The sequence below is a fragment of the Callithrix jacchus genome, chromosome 7, assembly GCF_049354715.1.
Source record: "Callithrix jacchus isolate 240 chromosome 7, calJac240_pri, whole genome shotgun sequence".
Lineage (NCBI taxonomy): Eukaryota > Metazoa > Chordata > Mammalia > Primates > Cebidae > Callithrix > Callithrix jacchus.
Genome location: NC_133508.1, coordinates 88,595,546 through 88,614,025, shown reverse-complemented (window position 1 = coordinate 88,614,025; position 18,480 = coordinate 88,595,546). Strand labels below are relative to the sequence as shown.

Below are 18,480 nucleotides of genomic sequence, written 5' to 3'. Positions count from 1 at the left end.
AGCCTCCTGAATAGCTGGGACTACAGGTGCACACCACTGTGCCCCAGTTCTATAGATTTTTTAAAATATCAAATCTAGTCTGTTTTCCTCCCTATTACCACTGCTTTAATCTGTTTAAGGTCTCATCAACAATCACAGCTGTGTTATGATACTTTAGATAAACTGTCCATGCTCCAAGCCAAAGACACTGCTCCCACCTGTGTGTTAGATCCCATCCTCTCTTGCTTTCTCCAGGACAGTGATCTAGCAACTTTTTCCTTTCTCTCTTGCATCATCAATTCTTCCCTCTTTACTGAATCACTGCCAATAACATAGAAATGCTATTATTTCTCTTATCCTACAAAAACAAAACAAAAGCTCCCTTGTTACAACTTCCCCTTCCAGTTCCAGCTATATTTCTCATCTTCCCATTACATCACAACTTGAATGCATTGTCTATACTCCTATCTTAAAAATCACTCTTCACAGGGTTACCAACAAACTTCTCATTATTAAATCCCGCAACTGTTTCTCAATCCTCATCTTACTTGAGCTGTCAGTAGCATTTGACACAGTTGTTGATCCTTCTCTCCTCTTAGAAACACATTTTCTTGCCTTCCAGGGTACCACATTCCCTTGGTTTTCCTTCTCCTTTTTGATTGCTTCTTCTTGATCTCTTGCTGGTTTTATCTCATCTTGTGCCCTCTCTATAAGTGTTGAGCACCCCAGGGCTCGGTAGTCGGACCTCTTTTCTCTCCATACTTACTCCCGAATTCTTGTGGCTTTATATATCATCTATGTGCCCATGACTCCCAACTTTATTTCTCCAGTCTAAACTTTTCCACTGAACTCCAACTGTCTACTTGACATCTCCATTTGCCTGCTTGGTGGATATCTAAAGCTTGTTTAATAAATATGTCCAAAGCTAAGCTCCTGATGCTCACATTTCCCTCACCCTCCCAAATTAGTTCCTCCTGCGATCTTCCACTTCAGTTTAATGGCAACTCCATTCTTGTTACTTGACCTAGACTTGTTTTTCTGTCACATGCTACAGCTCAACCTTCAGAATAAATATACCATCATATAACAGAATATTATTTAGCAATATAAAAGGGACTACTAACATATGCAACAACATGGATGAATCTTAAAAACATTATGCTGAGCTAAAATAAAGCCAGACAAGAGAGTATATACTGTATGATTCCATTTATGTGAAATTCTCCAAACAAAACATCTATTCTACGATGATAGAAAGCAGATCACTGGTTGCTAATGGCCAGGGGCTGGAGCTGGGAACTGACTGACAGAGGTATAAAGGAATCTTTTGGAGTGATGGAATCTGTATCTTGATTGTGATGGTAGTTATGATATATGTTAATATACCTCAATAAGGTTGATTATACATACACACAATTCAAACACTTCTCACTATCTCCCCATCTCCACTGCTAACTAACATGTGGGAGCACCACCACCACTCCTTTGGTTTACAACAGTCTACTGCAGAAATAGTTTTCCAACTTCTGCCCTTGCCCCTCTGCATTTTACTCCCAAGACAGAGGCAGAGTCATCCTGTTAAAACATACATCACACCATGTCACCCCTCTGCTCAAAACCCTCTAATGGCCTTTTAACTCAGTCAAATTCAATGCCAGTATAAAGGCTTCATATAATTGGACTTCCTATGTCCTCTCAGATTTCATTCCCCATTACTCTCCCCCATGGTTATCTGCACTCCAACCAGAGCTGTCCTCCAGCTGTTCTTCAAATATATGACTATAAACTGAAAAAAGAAAACCAAAAACAAAACAAAGTATATGACAGTGTTAAGGAGGGAGGCAGAGTGGGTACGTCATTCCAGATAGAGAAATGACGTATCCTCCCCAACGTAGCCATATACCTTGTTTCCTCACTTTCTTCAGCTCTTTCACTAAAAGGCACCATCTTACTGAGTTTTATACTAACCACCCTATTTAAAATTTCAATACCTTCCCCCTCCCCGCATGAACTTCTATTTCATTTTCTCCTTTCCTATTTTATGTTTTTCTCCCCAGGTCTTATCACTTTCATTTACTTATATTTTATGAACTTATTGTGTTATTACCTTTCTCTTTTATTGGAATGGATGACCCAAAGGGCAAGGAGTTTTATCTGTTTTGTATACCACTCTATCCCCAGAATAATGTCTAAAATAGATGCTGAGTGAATAAATGAATGTATCTGAACAAATTCTAGCTTTCCCTTTAATAGCTGACAGTAGAATTTGTTTTATAAATGCATGAACTGATATTTCATTTACTTTCAAAAAACCTGGTGTATTCAATAAAAACTTCAGCACATTTAAACATACGTTCACATATATAGCTAAAATTTGCTTTCAGTTCTAATCAAGAATTTAAGATCTCTTATTGATAACCTTTTATCAAATTTGCAGAGATTTTATGATCAAGGACCTATGAATGTGAAATAGCTCTCATTATTAACAACAAAAAATACAGTCTTACCAAGTTCTTTGCAAAATTCAGAATCCAGAGCTAAGACTCTCATAACTACTATAATAGAAAATAAACTGAATATTCTGACAGTTTCAAAATTATGAATCAATTTTTTAAATATTTAAATTGTACCTCTTATCATTTAAATCCTTCCTTAGGAAAATTTCTTGTTTTATAAGCCACATAAATATGAGAGTGCTAATGGGGAGATAAATAATTTAAAAGTAAATCAGAAGGTAGAAGTACCTTTGCTCTAGAGATTTGAGTCCCTTCTCCTTTAAACAAGCAAACAATACAGCTTCTGAGGGTCCAAAGGAGGTGTCTCCTTAGCAACTACAGACAAGAGAATTCCATACTGCAGCCCTACCTGCACCCAGCAGCTCTTTTTTGAAATGCATTAAAATATTCAACTTCATTCAAGTAGAGTTCCGGGGTGTAGAAATTATCTGCTTTGGTTTATAAGCAGCATTACATATTTAGCCTAAAAATAAAGACTCTGGGCTTAAGGATTTAAAATGTTTTATGAAGTTAAATACAGCAGAAAATTTCAGGAGAGCAACATTATTTAAGCAGCTCTGAATAAATAATATCACCAAACACAGTAAATACTTTAAGGATATGCAAAAGAAAGTATTAGAGATATCACAATTGAGTACACTGGTTTATGTTTGTTGAATATAACCTGCATCTTTCATTACTGTGTCAATTTCTGAAACAAGAAAATAAAGAAAAATAACTGCAGTTCACTATCCTAGCACGAAAAGACAATAGCTGCCTAAATACCTCACATAACCTATCTGGCCTCTGTTAGATTTCATAACCAAAACATTTAAAGACAATAGCTGCCTAAATACCTCACATAACCTATCTGGCCTCTGTTAGATTTCATAACCAAAACATTTTAAAGCAATAAATGTATTTAATACTTATTTATCTTGGCATACCTAGCATCTCTAACAGTGTACTATTACTTGTAGTTGGGAGAAAGTGCTAATCTCTCCTAATCTTTTCATTTCTAAATTTCTTGGACTGCTCTAATCATAAAAGAATGATTACTCTGAAAAGGCAAAATAACAAAACCATTAATAGTAAAACTAACAGATACTCCTAACAGACAAGAGGTACTTTAGGACAAGATCACAGACTTTTATTTTCTGGTTTTGAGTTTTCAAAGCAAGATGAAATGAGAATGATCATACAGTACCTTACCCTTTCTACCGGTGAACCATAGAATGCAATGCCGAAACATAGCAGTGGCAGATGGCATTGGTGTTTTTAACTATAAAAAGGATAACAGCAGAGAAATGATAGCTGGCAGACAAAACAGAAAAACAGATAAATGAACGAAAACTTGTAGTTCTTAAAGCAGAGGAAAACCTTTAAGTCAAAGGTTGCCACTAAGCTTCAATTTAATTTATATTTTGAGTTTTACACAGACAAATACTGCAACCTTCGCAATCAGTCTTTAGATTCTTCATGAAGAAGCAGAACCATACTCTTCGATAAAGAAGATCAGCAACCTTCTGTAAACACAAGCCAGCAGCAGCAGCAGCCCATTACTCTCTCCCTTCACTGATTTTTATCCTTTAAAATTTTTAATCTCCAACTGCAGCCAGATCCACAGTCATTTCAAATTGATCTACATCCACTGCAGATACAAATCCCTGCCTAACCTGCAGTACCACTTCATCCAGAACGTTCCTGTGCACTCGTTCATGCAGGATCAGTTGCAAAACCATTAAAGTCATCCAGCAAACAACCCAAAAGAGAAGGAAGGAAGCAGATGGGACTATGAAGAGAAAGAATCTCTTCTTTCAGCTCACCCTGGAAATGGAAGGTTTTCTGATCAACAGTTATTGTGAAGGTGCTGTCGTCCTCATCGTCTATACCAATCACAGCTCCCTGTGAAACAAAGAGCAAAATCCCAATAAGGCAAACAATGACATCAGCAATATTCACTACTGCTACAGCCCTGGAATACTCAATGCACCAATGACACCGGAAGCAGGCTAGACACAGAAAAGAGGAATCTGAGACTCCAGTTTTGCTTAAGGAGAAAGAACTAAAGGAGAGGAGCTGGCAGGACATTCTAGTACCGTGCATAGGTACATTCTATGCCTTGCTTAAGGGCATAGATGTCCTGGGAGGGGGAGGGGACGAACACAGAAGCTGAATCTAGAATCTGTGTTTTAAGAGCCAGACACTGAGCCTTTCTGAACTTCAGAATGCTCTCTAAAATGGGAGTCAAAAACTACACCTCACCAGGTTGTTGTAAGGCTGAAAGAAGGCAGGTGCTCTTCATCAGGCTGCTTCTGTGATAGTATATACTTGTTAAGTGTAGAAATGTCAGGTGACATTTGCTTCAAAACATTGTCCCAACCCCTTCTTCCAGGGGCTCCCATAACCACTTGTACATTGCCCTGCAAGAGCACTTTTCAGAGTATACTGTAATTTTGTGTTCATATGTCAGCCTCTTCCTACTGAACCACTATGAAATCTTAGAAATCAAGGACTATTTTGACACATGGCACTTAAGTACATAATTAGTATATGTTTCTAAATAAGAACATGAACAACTCTCCAAACTGGGGGTGGGCAGTCACATATAATGGAAAAATGCATTTATAAGTCATTTTGGGGAGGCGGACTGGGTAGGTTTTAACTCTTTTTTAAAAATACGTTTTTATTATTATTTTTTGAGACAGGGTCTCACCCTGTTGCCCAGGCAGTCACCCAGGCGGGAGTGCAGTGGTGCAATCTCAGCTCAATGCAACCTCCGCCTCCCGGGTTCAAGCGATTCTCCTGCCTCAGCCTCCTGAGTAGCTGGGATTACAAGTGTATGACACCACACCCAGCTAACATTTGTATTTGTAGTAGAGATGGGGTTTCACCTTGTTGGACAGGCTGGTCTTGAACTCCTAACCTCAAGTGATCTGCCTGCCTCAGCTTCCCAAAGTGCTGGGATTACAGAAGTGTGCCACACACCTGGCCCTCTTTTTAAAAATATTCAACTATATGGATTCTGTGAAGACAACAGAAATTAAGGAAAGAGACAGGAAACTAAGCAAAATAGGGAATCTATTGGTCAGTGTCCTTAAGAAATAAGTATCTTAAGTATTCCAAAGAGACCGACTAAAGAACATAGAATAGGTCAAATGCCTCAGGTTGGTGATAAGAGAAGAAGTATGCTGCGGATAAAAACAGAGCCCTGAACAATGGGAATTGAAATCACTCAAGGGGATTCAAGTAGATCACCTGAGGTCAGGAGTTCAAAACCAGTCTGACCAACCAGGTGAAACCCCATCTCTATTAAAAGAAAAAATGACATGTTACATGATTCTACTTACAAGAAATGTCCAGAATAGGCAAATTCACAGACTGAAAGTAGATTAGTAGTTGTCTAGTGCTGGGAGGGCTGGGATGAAACGGGAAACGGCTGCTAATGGGTATACTAGGTTTCCATACTAGATTTCTTTTACATTCTAAAATGGACTATGATGATGGTTGAACAACTCTGTGAGTACACTAAAAACATAAATTGTATACTCCAAGTGGATAAATTGCTTAGTCTATATATTGTATCTTAACAAAGCTGTTGCAACTCACTCTACTCTCAAATGCCTGTTCTTTCTTTTGAGAAAGAACTCAAATGTAAGCTCACCAGTCACCTAGTCAACTCCAGTAAAAACAGGTCTGTACAACTTCCCCTTGTTCCATCACCACAGGTTGTGCTCATTCCATCTCTAAACTATTAAGTTCACCAACTTGTCTCCATCCTCTCTGCTACTGCTATAATTCAGGCTTTCATTGTTTCTTGTTTGATAACAATCTGTCTACCTTTAGTCTGGACACTTTACAGTTAGCTCTCAGTCCTTGATATTGCCAGAGTAATATTTCTGAAGCACAGACTCTCACAGGAGACTCGCATGTTTAAAATCTTCCTTGGCTCTCTATGAACTAACAGATAAAGTCAGCATTACTTCATAATGTCATTCAAGGCTATTTAAAATCTGGCCCAACCAATATTTCCACTATCGTCACCCAGCTTCCTTCCACCCCATCTCACAGAGGAGACCCTGTATGAACTCAGCCTCAACATTTCTCCCACATGCCTCACTCATGAAAATGAGTTCTCTTCAACAGCTGGCAACATTAACTATTCATTGTGATTTAGTGCTCTGTGATGACAAGATCCATGGCACTGTTATCCAACAGAACTTTCTGCGGTGAGTAAAATGTTCTGTATTTGTGCTGTTCAGTTTCATAGTCACTAGCCACAAAATGGCTGTTGAACATTTTAAATGTGACTAGTGTGACTGAGGAACTTATAGAAAAATTTTAAATTTTAAAATAATAAGGCCAGGCGTGGTGGCTAATGCCTAAAATCCCAGCCCTATGGGAGGCCGAGGCAGGTGAATCACAAGATCAAGAGATCGAGACCATCCTGGTCAACATGGTGAAACACCATCTCTACTAAAAATACAAAAATTAGCTGGACATGGTGGCAAATGCCTGTAGTCCCAGCTACTTGGGAGGCTGAGGCAGGAGAACGGCCTGAACCCAGGAGGCAGAGGTTGCGGTGAGCCGAGATCATGCCATTGCACTCCAGCCTGGGTAATAAGAGCAAAACTCCGTCTCAAAAAAATAATTATAATTATAATTATTTTAATGTTTTAAACTTTTAAATGTTTAAAAATACGAAGAAATTTCACTTTTTAGGGTCATTTCTCAAGCTCTATTTCTCAGCATTTGTTAAACAAAAGCAAAATTCCACATCTCCCTCTAGCTACCACCTCCCCTCACATTGCCTTCAGAGAGGAGCTTTTTGAAAATTGGCCATACCTTAACCTTTCATCCACTCCTACACGCTGGCTTCCTTCCTCTCACTGCATCAAACTTCTGCCTCACAGATCTTCAATGACCACATTACTGCTCTAGTTTGGTTGCACAGAACTTCTCTGGAAGCCAGGCACAGTGGCTCACATCTGTAATCCTAGCACTTTGGGAGGCCAAGGTGGGCGGATCACCTGAGGTCAGGAGTTCAAGACCAGCCTAGCCAACATAGTGAAACCCCATCTCTACTAAAAATATAAAAATTAGCTGGACATGGTGTCACATGCCTGTAATCCCAGCTACTTGGGAGGCCAAGGCAGGAGAATTACTTCGAGGCAGAGATTGCAATGAGTTGAGATCACACCACTGCATTCCAGCCTGGATGACAGAGTGGGACTCTGTCTTAAAAAACAAAAATAGGGCCGGGCGCGGTGGCTCAAGCCTATAATCCCAGCACTTTGGGAGGCCGAGGCGGGTGGATCATGAGGTCAAGAGATCGAGACCATCCTGGTCAACATGGTGAAACCCCGTCTCTACTAAAAATACAAAAAATTAGCTGGGCATGGTGGCGCGTGCCTGTAATCCCAGCTACTTGGGAGGCGGAGGCTGCGGTGAGCTGAGATCGCACCATTGCACTCCAGTCTGGGTAACAAGAGCGAAACTCTGTCTCAAAAAAAATAAATAAATACATAAAATAAAAAATAAAAACAAAAAAAACTTCTCTGGAGCATCTGTTGCTGCTGCAGAAACATTTCTCTCTGTGTACTTTAGATAGTCTATATGGGAGAAAACATTACTCTAACTGAGGCTTCTTCGAAGACTTTGGAACCTAGCTAATAGTCTCCTACTCCAATCAGATCTTGCCATGATCCTGAGCATTCTTGAATGTATATATATGCACAATTGATCTGACACTCTGGGCTCTCAGTTTCCTGATTTGTTCAATGATGCAAGTGAACTTCGTTGGTATTCTCCTTTAGTCATTCATTTCTTATGACAAAAACCCTAGACCTGCACTGTCCAATATAATAGCCACATGTCGGGTATTTAAGTTCTAATTAAAGTTAAGCAAAATTTTAAAATTTTGCTTAAAATATCACACTGGTCATATTTCAAATGTTCAACAGCTACTTGTGGCTAATGACTGTGAAACTGAACAGCACAAATACAGAACATTTTAATTACTGCAGAAAGTTCTGCTGGATAACACAGCCATGAATCTTATCATCACAGAGCACTAAATCACAGTAAATGGTTAATGCTGCCAACTATTGAACTGAATTCATTTTCACGAGTGAGGCATTATGCTAAGCAGCTTACACATACTATCTCATTTGAAAGTAACGTTACACTGAAATATAACATATATACAAATCATAAGTGTACAAGCTCAATGTACAGAAAAGCTCCCCTTGTAACACTTCTTAACCACTAACCCTACCCTCTATTCCAAAAGTAAATACTATCTTAGTTCTAATATAACAAATTAGTCTGTCTTTGAACTTATTTATTTTTGAGACAGTCTCACTCTGTTGCTAAGGTTGGGCTGCAGTGGCGTGATCTCAGCTCATTGCAACCTCTGCCTCCCAGGCTCAAGTGATACTCATACCTCAGCCTCCTCAGTAACTAGGATTATAGGCATGTACCACCACACATCTGGCTAATTTTTTTTGAGACAGAGTCTCACTCTGTCGCCAGGCAGGAGTGCAGTGTGCGATCTGGCTCACTGCAAACCTCCACCTCTCGGGTTCAAATGATTCTCCTGCCTCAGCCTCCTAAGTAGCTGGGACTACAGGTACATACCACCATACGAAGCTAATTTTTGTAGTTTTAGTAGAGACGGAGTTTCATCATGTTGGTCAGGATGGTCTTGATCTCTTGACCTCATGATCTACCGGCCTCAGCCTTCCAAAGTGCTGGGATTACAGGCGTGAGCCACCGCACCCAGCCTAATTTCTGTATTTTTAGTAGAGACAGGGTTTACCATGTTGGCCAAGCTGGTCTCAAACTCCTAGCCTCAAGTGATCCACCCGCCTCAGCCTTCCAAAGTGCTGGGATTACAGGCATGAGCCACCATGCCTGGTCCTGTCCTTGAATTTTATACAAATGAACTCATACCACTTATTTTCCTTTGTGTCTCTGGCTTCTTTCATGCAACATATATATCACATATATCAGTTTTAGGAGATACTATCAACTGGTCCTCAAAACTGGTTGTGTCAGCTATACTCCCATCAGTGGTATATGACAGTTTCACCTGTTCCACTATCTTCACTAATACTTTTTCATCTTAGCTATTCTTGGCAAGTAAATAGTGACATCTCATACTGGTTTTAATTTCTACTTCCCTAATAACTGATGAGGTTAAGTATCTTTTCATGGTTTTTGACCATTTGAATATCCTCTTATGTGAAATAGTTTGTTTCTTCTCCATTGACAAGACTGAACTATCCTTTTCTAATTACTCGTAGGAGCTCTTTCTATATAATGGGTATGAGCCTATCAATGGTTATAAATTAAGCAAGTATCTACTTGCACTCTGTTGCCTGCTTTTGCACTCACATAATCATACCTTTCAACAATGTATTGACTTTACATTTTATAGTTCTGCTTTCTATGTCTCCTTTAAAAAGTCTTTCCCAGTCCCAAGGCCATGAAAATATTCTCCTACATTATCTTCTAGAAGGCTTTACATTTGGATGTCAGGTGGAGTAAATCATCCAATTTTTAATTTTTTTTTTAATAAACAAGCATCATCACCATAGACATAGCTAGCCATCACCAAAGGAGCAGATGAAAGCAAATCATCATTTCTACTGGGTTCTGTACGTTAACTGGGAAGGCAGGAATCAGGAATAAATATTCTTGGTTCTTCATAAATTTTTAATCAGATACACGTTACACAGACGCACACACACACACACACACACACACACGCCAGCACAATGACTCAACTGACTGGAAATAAACTGGGATTTTCCAGTCTAAATAAATAGGCTGCCTTTATTTAGGTATTTTTAAATTTCAGTAATGTTTATCATTTTCTGAGTAGAGGTCTCACCCATCTTTTGTTAATATTTCTTCCTAAAAACTCAATGTCTTTTGATGCTATTATAAATGTTCTCCATTTTTAAAAATTCATGTTCTCTTTGCTAGTTGTTAGGATAGAAACAGCATTGATTTTTATATAACTTTGTATCCTGTTATCTTGCTAGATTAAATTCTCAATTCTAATAGTTATATCTGTAGATTCTTTTTTTTTTTATTTGAAGTGGAGTCTTGCTCTGGCAACAGGCTGGAGCGCAGTGATGCAGTCTGAGCTTACTACAGCTTCCACCTCCCAGGTTCAAGCGATTCTTCCGCCTCAGCCTCCGGAGTAGTTGGGACTACAGGCGCGTGCCAAACGCCCGGCTAATTTTTGTATTTTTAGTAAAGACGGGGTTTCACCATGTTAGCCAGGATGGTCTTGATCTCTTGACCTCGTGTCCACCCACCTTGGCCTCCCAAAGTGCTGGGCTTACAGGCATGAGCCATCACACCCGACCCATCTGTAGATTCTTTTTTTTTTTTTTTTTTTATTGCATTTTAGGTTTGGGGGTACATGTGCAGAACATGCAAGACAGTTGCATAGGTACACACATGGCAGTGTGTTTTGCTTCCTTTCTCCCCTTCACCCACATTTGGCATTTCTCCCCAGGCTATCCCTCCCCACCTCCCCCTCTCGCTGGCCCTCCCCTTTTCCCCCCAATAGACCCCAGTGTTTAGTACTCCCCTCCCTGTGTCCATGTGTTCTCATTTTTCATCACCCGCCTATGAGTGAGAATATGCGGTGTTTCATTTTCTGTTCTTGTGTCAGTTTGCTGAGAATGATGTTCTCCAGATTCATCCATGTCCCTACAAACGACACGAACTCATCATTTCTGATTGCTGCATAATATTCCATAGTGTATATGTGCCACATTTTCCCAATCCAGTCTACCATTGATGGGCATTTTGGTTGATTCCAGGTCTTTGCTATTGTAAACAGTGCTGCAATGAACATTCGTGTACATGTGTCCTTATAGTAGAACGATTTATAGTCCTTTGGATATATACCCAGTAATGGGATTGCTGGGTCAAATGGAATTTCTATTTCTAAGGCATTGAGGAATCGCCACACTGTCTTCCACAATGGTTGAACTAATTTACACTCCCACCAACAGTGTAAAAGTGTTCCTTTTTCTCCACATCCTCTCCAGCATCTGTTGTCTCTAGATTTTTTAATGATCGCTATTCTAACTGGTGTGAGATGGTATCTCAATGTGGTTTTGATTTGCATCTCTCTGATGACCAGTGATGATGAGCATTTTTTCATATGATTGTTGGCCTCATATATGTCTTCTTTCGTAAAGTGTCTGTTCATCTCCTTTGCCCAATTTTGAATGGGCTTGTTTGTTTTTTTCCTGTAAATCTGTTTGAGTTCTTTCTAAATTCTGGATATCAGCCCTTTGTCAGATGGGTAAACTGCAAAAATTTTTTCCCATTCTGTTGGTTGCCAATTCACTCTAGTGACTGTTTCTTTTGCCGTGCAGAAGCTGTGGAGTTTGATTAGGTCCCATTTGTCTATTTTGGCCTTTGTTGCCAATGCTTTTGGTGTTTTGTTCATGAAGTCCTTGCCTACTCCTATGTCTTGAATGGTTTTGCCTAGATTTTCCTCTAGGGTTTTTATGGTGCCAGGTCTTATGTTTAAATCTTTAATCCATCTGGAGTTAATTTTAGTGTAAGGTGTCAGGAAGGGGTCCAGTTTCTGCTTTCTGCACATGGCTAGCCAGTTTTCCCAACACCATTTGTTGAACAGGGAATCCTTTCCCCATTGCTTGTTTTTGTCGGGTTTATCAAAGATTGTATGGTTGTAGATATGTTGTGTTGCCTCTGATGCCTCTGTTCTGTTCCATTGGTCTATATCTCTGTTTTGGTACCAGTACCATGCTGTTTTGATTACTGTAGCCTTGTAGTATGGTTTGAAATCCGGTAGTGTGATGCCCCACGCTGTGTTCTTTTTGCTTAGAATTCACTTGGCTATACGGGCTCTCTTTTGGTTCCATATGAAGTTCATGGTGTTTTTTTCCAGTTCTGTGAAGAAAGTCAATGGTAGCTTGATGGGCATAGCATTGATTCTGTAAATTACTTTGGGCAGTATAGCCACTTTTACGATATTAATTCTTCCTAACCATGAACATGGAATGTTTCTCCATCTGTTTGTGTCCTCTCTGATTTCGTTGAGCAGTGGTTTGTAGTTTTCCTTGAAGAGGTCCCTTACATTCCTTGTGAGTTGTATTCCAAGGTATTTTATTCTTTTTGTAGCAATTGTGAATGGCAGTTCGTTCTTGATTTGGCTTCCTTTAAGTCTGTTATTGGTGTAGAGGAAGGCTTGTGATTTTTGCACATTGATTTTATATCCTGAGACTGCTGAAGTTGCTTATCAGTTTCAGGAGTTTTTGGGCTGAGGCGATGGGGTGTCCTAGGTATACTATCATGTCGTCTGCAAATAGAGACAATTTGGCTTCCACCTTTCCTATTTGAATACCCTTTATTTCTTTTTCTTGCCTGATTGCTCTGGCTAGAACTTCCAGTACTATATTGAATAGGAGTAGTGAAAGAGGGCATCCTTGTCTAGTGCCGGATTTCAAAGGGAATGCTTCCAGTTTTTGCCCATTCAGTATGATATTGGCTGTTGGTTTGTCATAAACAGCTTTTATTACTTTGAGATATGTTCCATCGATACCAAGTTTATTGAGGGTTTTTAGCATAAAGGGCTGTTGAATTTTGTCCAATGCCTTCTCTGCGTCAATTGAGATAATCATGTGGTTTTTGTTTTTGGTTCTGTTTATGTGGTGAATTACGTTTATAGACTTGCGTATGTTGAACCAGCCTTGCATCCCCGGGATGAATCCTACTTGATCATGATGGATAAGTTTTTTGATTTGCTGTTGCAATCGGCTTGCCAATATTTTATTGAAGATTTTTGCATCTATGTTCATCATGGATATTGGCCTGAAGTTTTCTTTTCTTCTTGGGTCTCTGCCGGGTTTTGGTATCAGGATGATATTGGGAAGGATTCCTTCTTTTTGGATTATTTGGAATAGTTTCAGAAGGAATGGTACCAACTCCTCTTTGTGTGTCTGGTAGAATTCGGCTATGAACCCATCTGGACCTGGGCTTTTTTTGTGTGGTAGGCTCTTAATTGCTGCCTCCACTTCTGTCCTTGTTATTGGTCTATTCATAGTTTCAGCTTCCTCCCGGTTTAGGCTTGGGAGGACACAGGAGTCCAGGAATTTATCCATTTCTTCCAGGTTTACTAGTTTGTGTGCATAGAGTTGTTTGTAATATTCTCTGATGTTGTTTTGAATTTCTGTGGAATCTGTGGTGATTTCCCCTTTATCATTTTTTATTGCATCTATTTGGTTGTTCTCTCTTTTCTTTTTAATCAGTCTGGCTAGTGGTCTGTCTATTTTGTTGATCTTTTCAAAAAACAAGCTCTTGGATTTATTGATTTTTTGAAGGGTTTTTCGTGTCTCAATCTCCTTCAGTTCAGCTGTGATCTTAGTTATTTCTTGTCTTCTGCTGGGTTTTGAGTTTTTTTGATCTTGCTCCTCTAGATCTTTCAATTTTGACGATAGGGTGTCAATTATGGATCTCTCCATTCTTCTCATATGGGCACTTATTGCTATATACTTTCCTCTAGAGACTGCTTTAAATGTGTCCCAGAGATTCTGGCATGTTGTGTCTTCGTTCTCATTGGTTTCGAAGAACTTCTTTATTTCTGCCTTCATTTCATTGTTTATCCAGTCAACATTCAAGAGCCACTTGTTCAGTTTCCATGAAGCTGTGCGGTTCTGGGTTGGTTTCTGAATTGTGAGTTCTAACTTGATTGCACTATGGTCTGAGAGACTGTTTGTTATGATTTCAGTTGTTTTGCATTTGCTGAGCAGTGCTTTACTTCCAATTATGTGGTCAATTTTAGAGTAGGTGTGATGTGGTGCTGAGAAGAATGTATATTCTGTGGATTTGGGGTGGAGAGTTCTGTAAATGTCTATCAGGTTTGCTTGCTCCAGGTCTGAGTTCAAGCCCTGGATATCCTTGTTGATTTTCTGTCTGGTTGATCTGTCTAATATTGACAGTGGAGTGTTAAAGTCTCCCACTATTATTGTGTGGGAGTCTAAGTCTCTTTGTAAGTCGTTAAGAACTTGCCTTATGTATCTGGGTGCTCCTGTATTGGGTCCATATATGTTTAGGATCGTTAGCTCTTCTTGTTGTATCAATACTTTTACTATTATGTAATGGCCTTCTTTGTCTCTTTTGATCTTTGTTGCTTTAAAGTCTATTTTATCAGAGATGAGAATTGCAACTCCTGCTTTTTTTTGCTCTCCATTTGCTTGGTAAATCTTCCTCCATCCCTTTATTTTGAGCCTTTGTGTATCCTTGCATGTGAGATGGGTTTCCAGAATACAGCACACTGATGGGTTTTGGATTTTTATCCAATTTGCCAGTCTGTATCTTTTGATTGGTGCATTTAGTCCATTTACATTTAGGGTTAATATTGTTATGTGTGAATTTGATACTGCCATTTTGATGCTAGCTGGCTGTTTTGCCCGTTAGTTGTTGTAGATTCTTCATTATGTTGATGCTCTTTAGCATTTAGTGTGATTTTGGAATGGCTGGTACTGGTTGTTCCTTTCTATGTGTAGTGCCTCTTTCAGGAGCTCTTGTAAAGCAGGCCTGGTGGTGACAAACTCTCTGAGTACTTGCTTGTTCGCAAAGGATTTTATTTTTCCTTCACTTCTGAAGCTCAGTTTGGCTGGATATGAAATTCTGGGTTGAAAGTTCTTGTCTTTAAGGATGTTGAATATTGGCCCCCACTCTCTTCTGGCTTGTAGGGTTTCTGCCGAGAGATCTGCTGTGAGTCTGATGGGCTTCCCTTTGTGGGTGACCCGACCTTTCTCCCTGGCTGCCCTTAGTATTTTCTCCTTTATTTCAACCTTGTTGAATCTGACAATTATGTGCCTTGGGGTTGCTCTTCTTGCGGAATATCTTTGTGGTGTTCTCTGTATTTCCTGCAATTGAGTGTTGGCCTGTCTTGCTAGGTGGGGGAAATTTTCCTGGATAATGTCCTGAAGAGTATTTTCCAGCTTGGATTCATTCTCTTCGTCACATTCTGGTACGCCTATCAAACGTAGGTTAGGTCTCTTCACATAGTCCCACATTTCTTGGAGACTTTGTTCATTCCTTTTTGCGCTTTTTTCTCTGATCTTGGTTTCTCGTTGTATTTCATTGAGTTGATCTTCAACTTCTGATATTCTTTCTTCTGCTTGGTCAATTCGGCTACTGAAACTTGTGCATGCTTTGTGAAGTTCTTGTATTGTGTTTTTCAGCTCCTTTAATTCATTCATATTCCTCTCTAAGTTATCCATTCTTGTTATCATTTCCTCGAATCTTTTTTCAAGGTTCTTAGTTTCTTTGCATTGATTTAAAACATGTTCTTTTAGCTCACAAAAGTTTCTCATTATCCACCTTCTGAAGTCTAATTCCGTCATTTCGTCACAGTCGTTCTCCATCCAGCTTTGTTCCCTTGCTGGTGAGGAGTTTTGGTCCTTTCTAGCAGGTGAGGTGTTCTGTTTTCGGGTGTTTTCCTCCTTTTTGCGCTGGTTTCTTCCCATCTTTGTGGATTTATCCACCTGTCGTCTGTGTAGTTGCTGACTTTTCGATTGGGTCTCTGAGTGGACACCCAGATTGTTGATGATGAAGTATTTCTGTTACTTGGTTTTCCTTCTACCAGTCTAGCCCCTTCGCTGTACGACTGCTGAGGTCCACTCCAGGCCCTGCTTCTCTGGGGTGCACCTTTAGCAGCTGCGGAACAGTGAGGGATGCTACCAGTTTCTTTTTCTGCTATCTTTGTCCCAGAATGATGCCTGCCAAATGTCAGTCTTTTGGATATAGAGGGGTCAAGGAGCTGCTTGAGGAGACAGTCTGTACTTTGTAGGAGCTCAAGTGCTGAGCTGTGAGCTCTGTTGTTCATTCAGGGCTGTTAGGCTGCTATGTTTAATTCTGCTGCAACATAACTCATAAAAAAAAACGCTTTTTTTCTCAGATGCTCTGTCTGGGGGGGTTGGGGCTTTCCTTGTGAGTGTCCGCGGCGCTGTCCTGCCCAGCTAGGAGGCAGTCTAGTCACTATTTGCCTGCCGAGGCTCCGCCCTGCTGCTGTGAGGTTCGCCCTGTTGCTGCAGGCTCTCCCCTTCTGCTGCTGTCTCCGCCCTGCTGCCACGGGCTACGCCCTGCGGCGGAGTCTCTCTGTTGTAGCGGGTTTCCTCAGCAACAGCAGGCTGTCAGCAATGGGCGTGTACCTCAGTAGGGGCAGTTTGCCTCGGTAATGGCAGACGCCCCTCCCCCACAGAGCTGCGGCCTCAGGGAACCCCTCCACGGGGAGCGTTTGGAATCGCCGTTTTGTTTGTCCCACTGCGCTACCCCAAACGCTGTCACCCTAAAATCTCCTGGGCTGGCTCACTGTCCAAGTCCCATTCAGTCTCAAGTTCAGCCCTCCCAAGTCTCAGGTTGCCGGCCCAACAGGGCACCCGTACGAGCACGCTTTGTGCAGACCGCTGTGTAGCGCCACCACAGCGCGGGCAGCTGCCGCACCGGCTGCCGGCTGTACCAGCCAAAACCTCTGCCTGGCGTCCCGTGTCTCCTTCTATACCTAGGAATTTCCCCGTTCTGTGGGCAACAAAGATCCGTCTGGAAATGCGGCCCTGACTCACCCCTTCCGCACACTGACCGCAAGCTTCAATCCTGGGTTGTTCTCACAGCGCCATCTTGAGTCCTCTCCATCTGTAGATTCTTTTGGATTTTCCATATGCTCAATTAGGTTGCCATGAATAATAGCCTTAATACTTCTACTCCAATCCTTATATGTATTTTACTGCTTTATTCATTGACTCCCAACAACAAAAGCAGCCACTGGGTAGAAATTCTAAACCTTCCTGCTATACTCTCCCACCTGAAGACTCACTTGCATCTAAACTCAGTATGCTTCTTTTCCATTTATCATAATAGAAAAGGCATCCACTCTTCTTTCTAAAACCCAGTCCTTCTATACTCATGCTCCGTATCCCTGCCAATTTTCAATTTCTGTCTCTCTCTCTCTTCCTGGTCTCTCTTTTTCTTCTCTCTCTCTTTTTCCCAACTGCATTTACACATCCTCAAGACTCAAGTCTTTAACCTCTTTAACGATAGCCCTTTTCAATTCCATGTCCTCACCTAGCAATGCCTCACCTGACCTGCCTCTCTTATTCCCTTTCAGTCAAGATATTCAGCTCTCCAATCCTCTAGTCTATTAATTATTTTAACGTTCCATTCCTTGGAGGATGTTACCACATCAATGGCTCTTCTTCACCTTCACAACCTGGTTTGCCTGAAACAATCCTGGATTATTCCTGTTGTCCTGACTCAATAATGACTAGATAGATCCCCTTTCATTCTCAAGTGCTTCTGGTTAATGGGATGTGATCACTTTCTGCCACAGCCTAGCCTACAAGGCCCTTAATGATTTGCTCCATGCCTACCTCTCTATTCTACACTTAAATAGCTTAAAGCTTACCAATTGCCCCAAGTTGTCCCCCAACACCACATTTTCCACATGTTCCCTCTGCCTGAGACAAACACCATTCATCCTTCCTCTCCCTTTATCTGGGTTTAGAGTACTTTTTTGTTTCTCTCTGGTAAAGCAAAACTCCCTTTGATAATCTATATATAAAATGGTGTTATATTGTTAAGAAAAGTTATTTGTTATACCAACCCACAAAAATATCATTTTTATATCAACTCCACTTCTAAGACCTATTGTGCTAAAGGTCTATATATAAAGATATATAGTAAACATATATATCTTTCAGTGACCTCTCACGATTTTCTTTCTGAAGGTTTCAGATGGTCAACATCTTAAAGTTCTATCAGTACTTGAGGTAACCAAGATGCCTGTTGCTCCAGGGTCACACTATTGAGGCACCAAATAGAAACCCAAGTTACACAGTCTTATCCAACTGGATGAATTTCCTGACTTTCCCTCTTTTCCTTTTATACTATACACACAGACATACTTCAGCCATGAATCATCATTCTGATGCCAAAGACAGAAAGA

At 40.5% G+C, this 18,480-nt stretch overlaps 1 protein-coding gene and 1 long non-coding RNA gene across 39 annotated transcripts in view; one reads left to right on the top strand and one right to left on the bottom strand.

The window, feature by feature from the left end:
• The window catches only part of OSBPL9 (oxysterol binding protein like 9), a 185,664-nt gene that overhangs the window by 117,856 nt on the left and 49,328 nt on the right, over positions 1-18,480 (bottom strand). For 22 of the 38 annotated variants that reach the window (XM_009001204.5, XM_054236220.2, XM_002750813.5 and 19 more), the window contains one exon: positions 4,301-4,379. The exons of the other annotated variants lie outside the window; for them this stretch is intronic. In XM_009001204.5, the coding sequence (XP_008999452.2) occupies positions 4,301-4,379 (79 nt within the window). The remainder of the gene's footprint in view (positions 1-4,300; positions 4,380-18,480) is intronic. 38 annotated transcript variants of the gene reach the window in all.
• The window catches only part of LOC144576997 (uncharacterized), a 32,942-nt gene continuing 21,040 nt past the window's right edge, over positions 6,579-18,480 (top strand). Inside the window, exon 1 of the long non-coding RNA XR_013520062.1 lies at positions 6,579-6,703. This is a non-coding gene — a long non-coding RNA (uncharacterized LOC144576997). The remainder of the gene's footprint in view (positions 6,704-18,480) is intronic.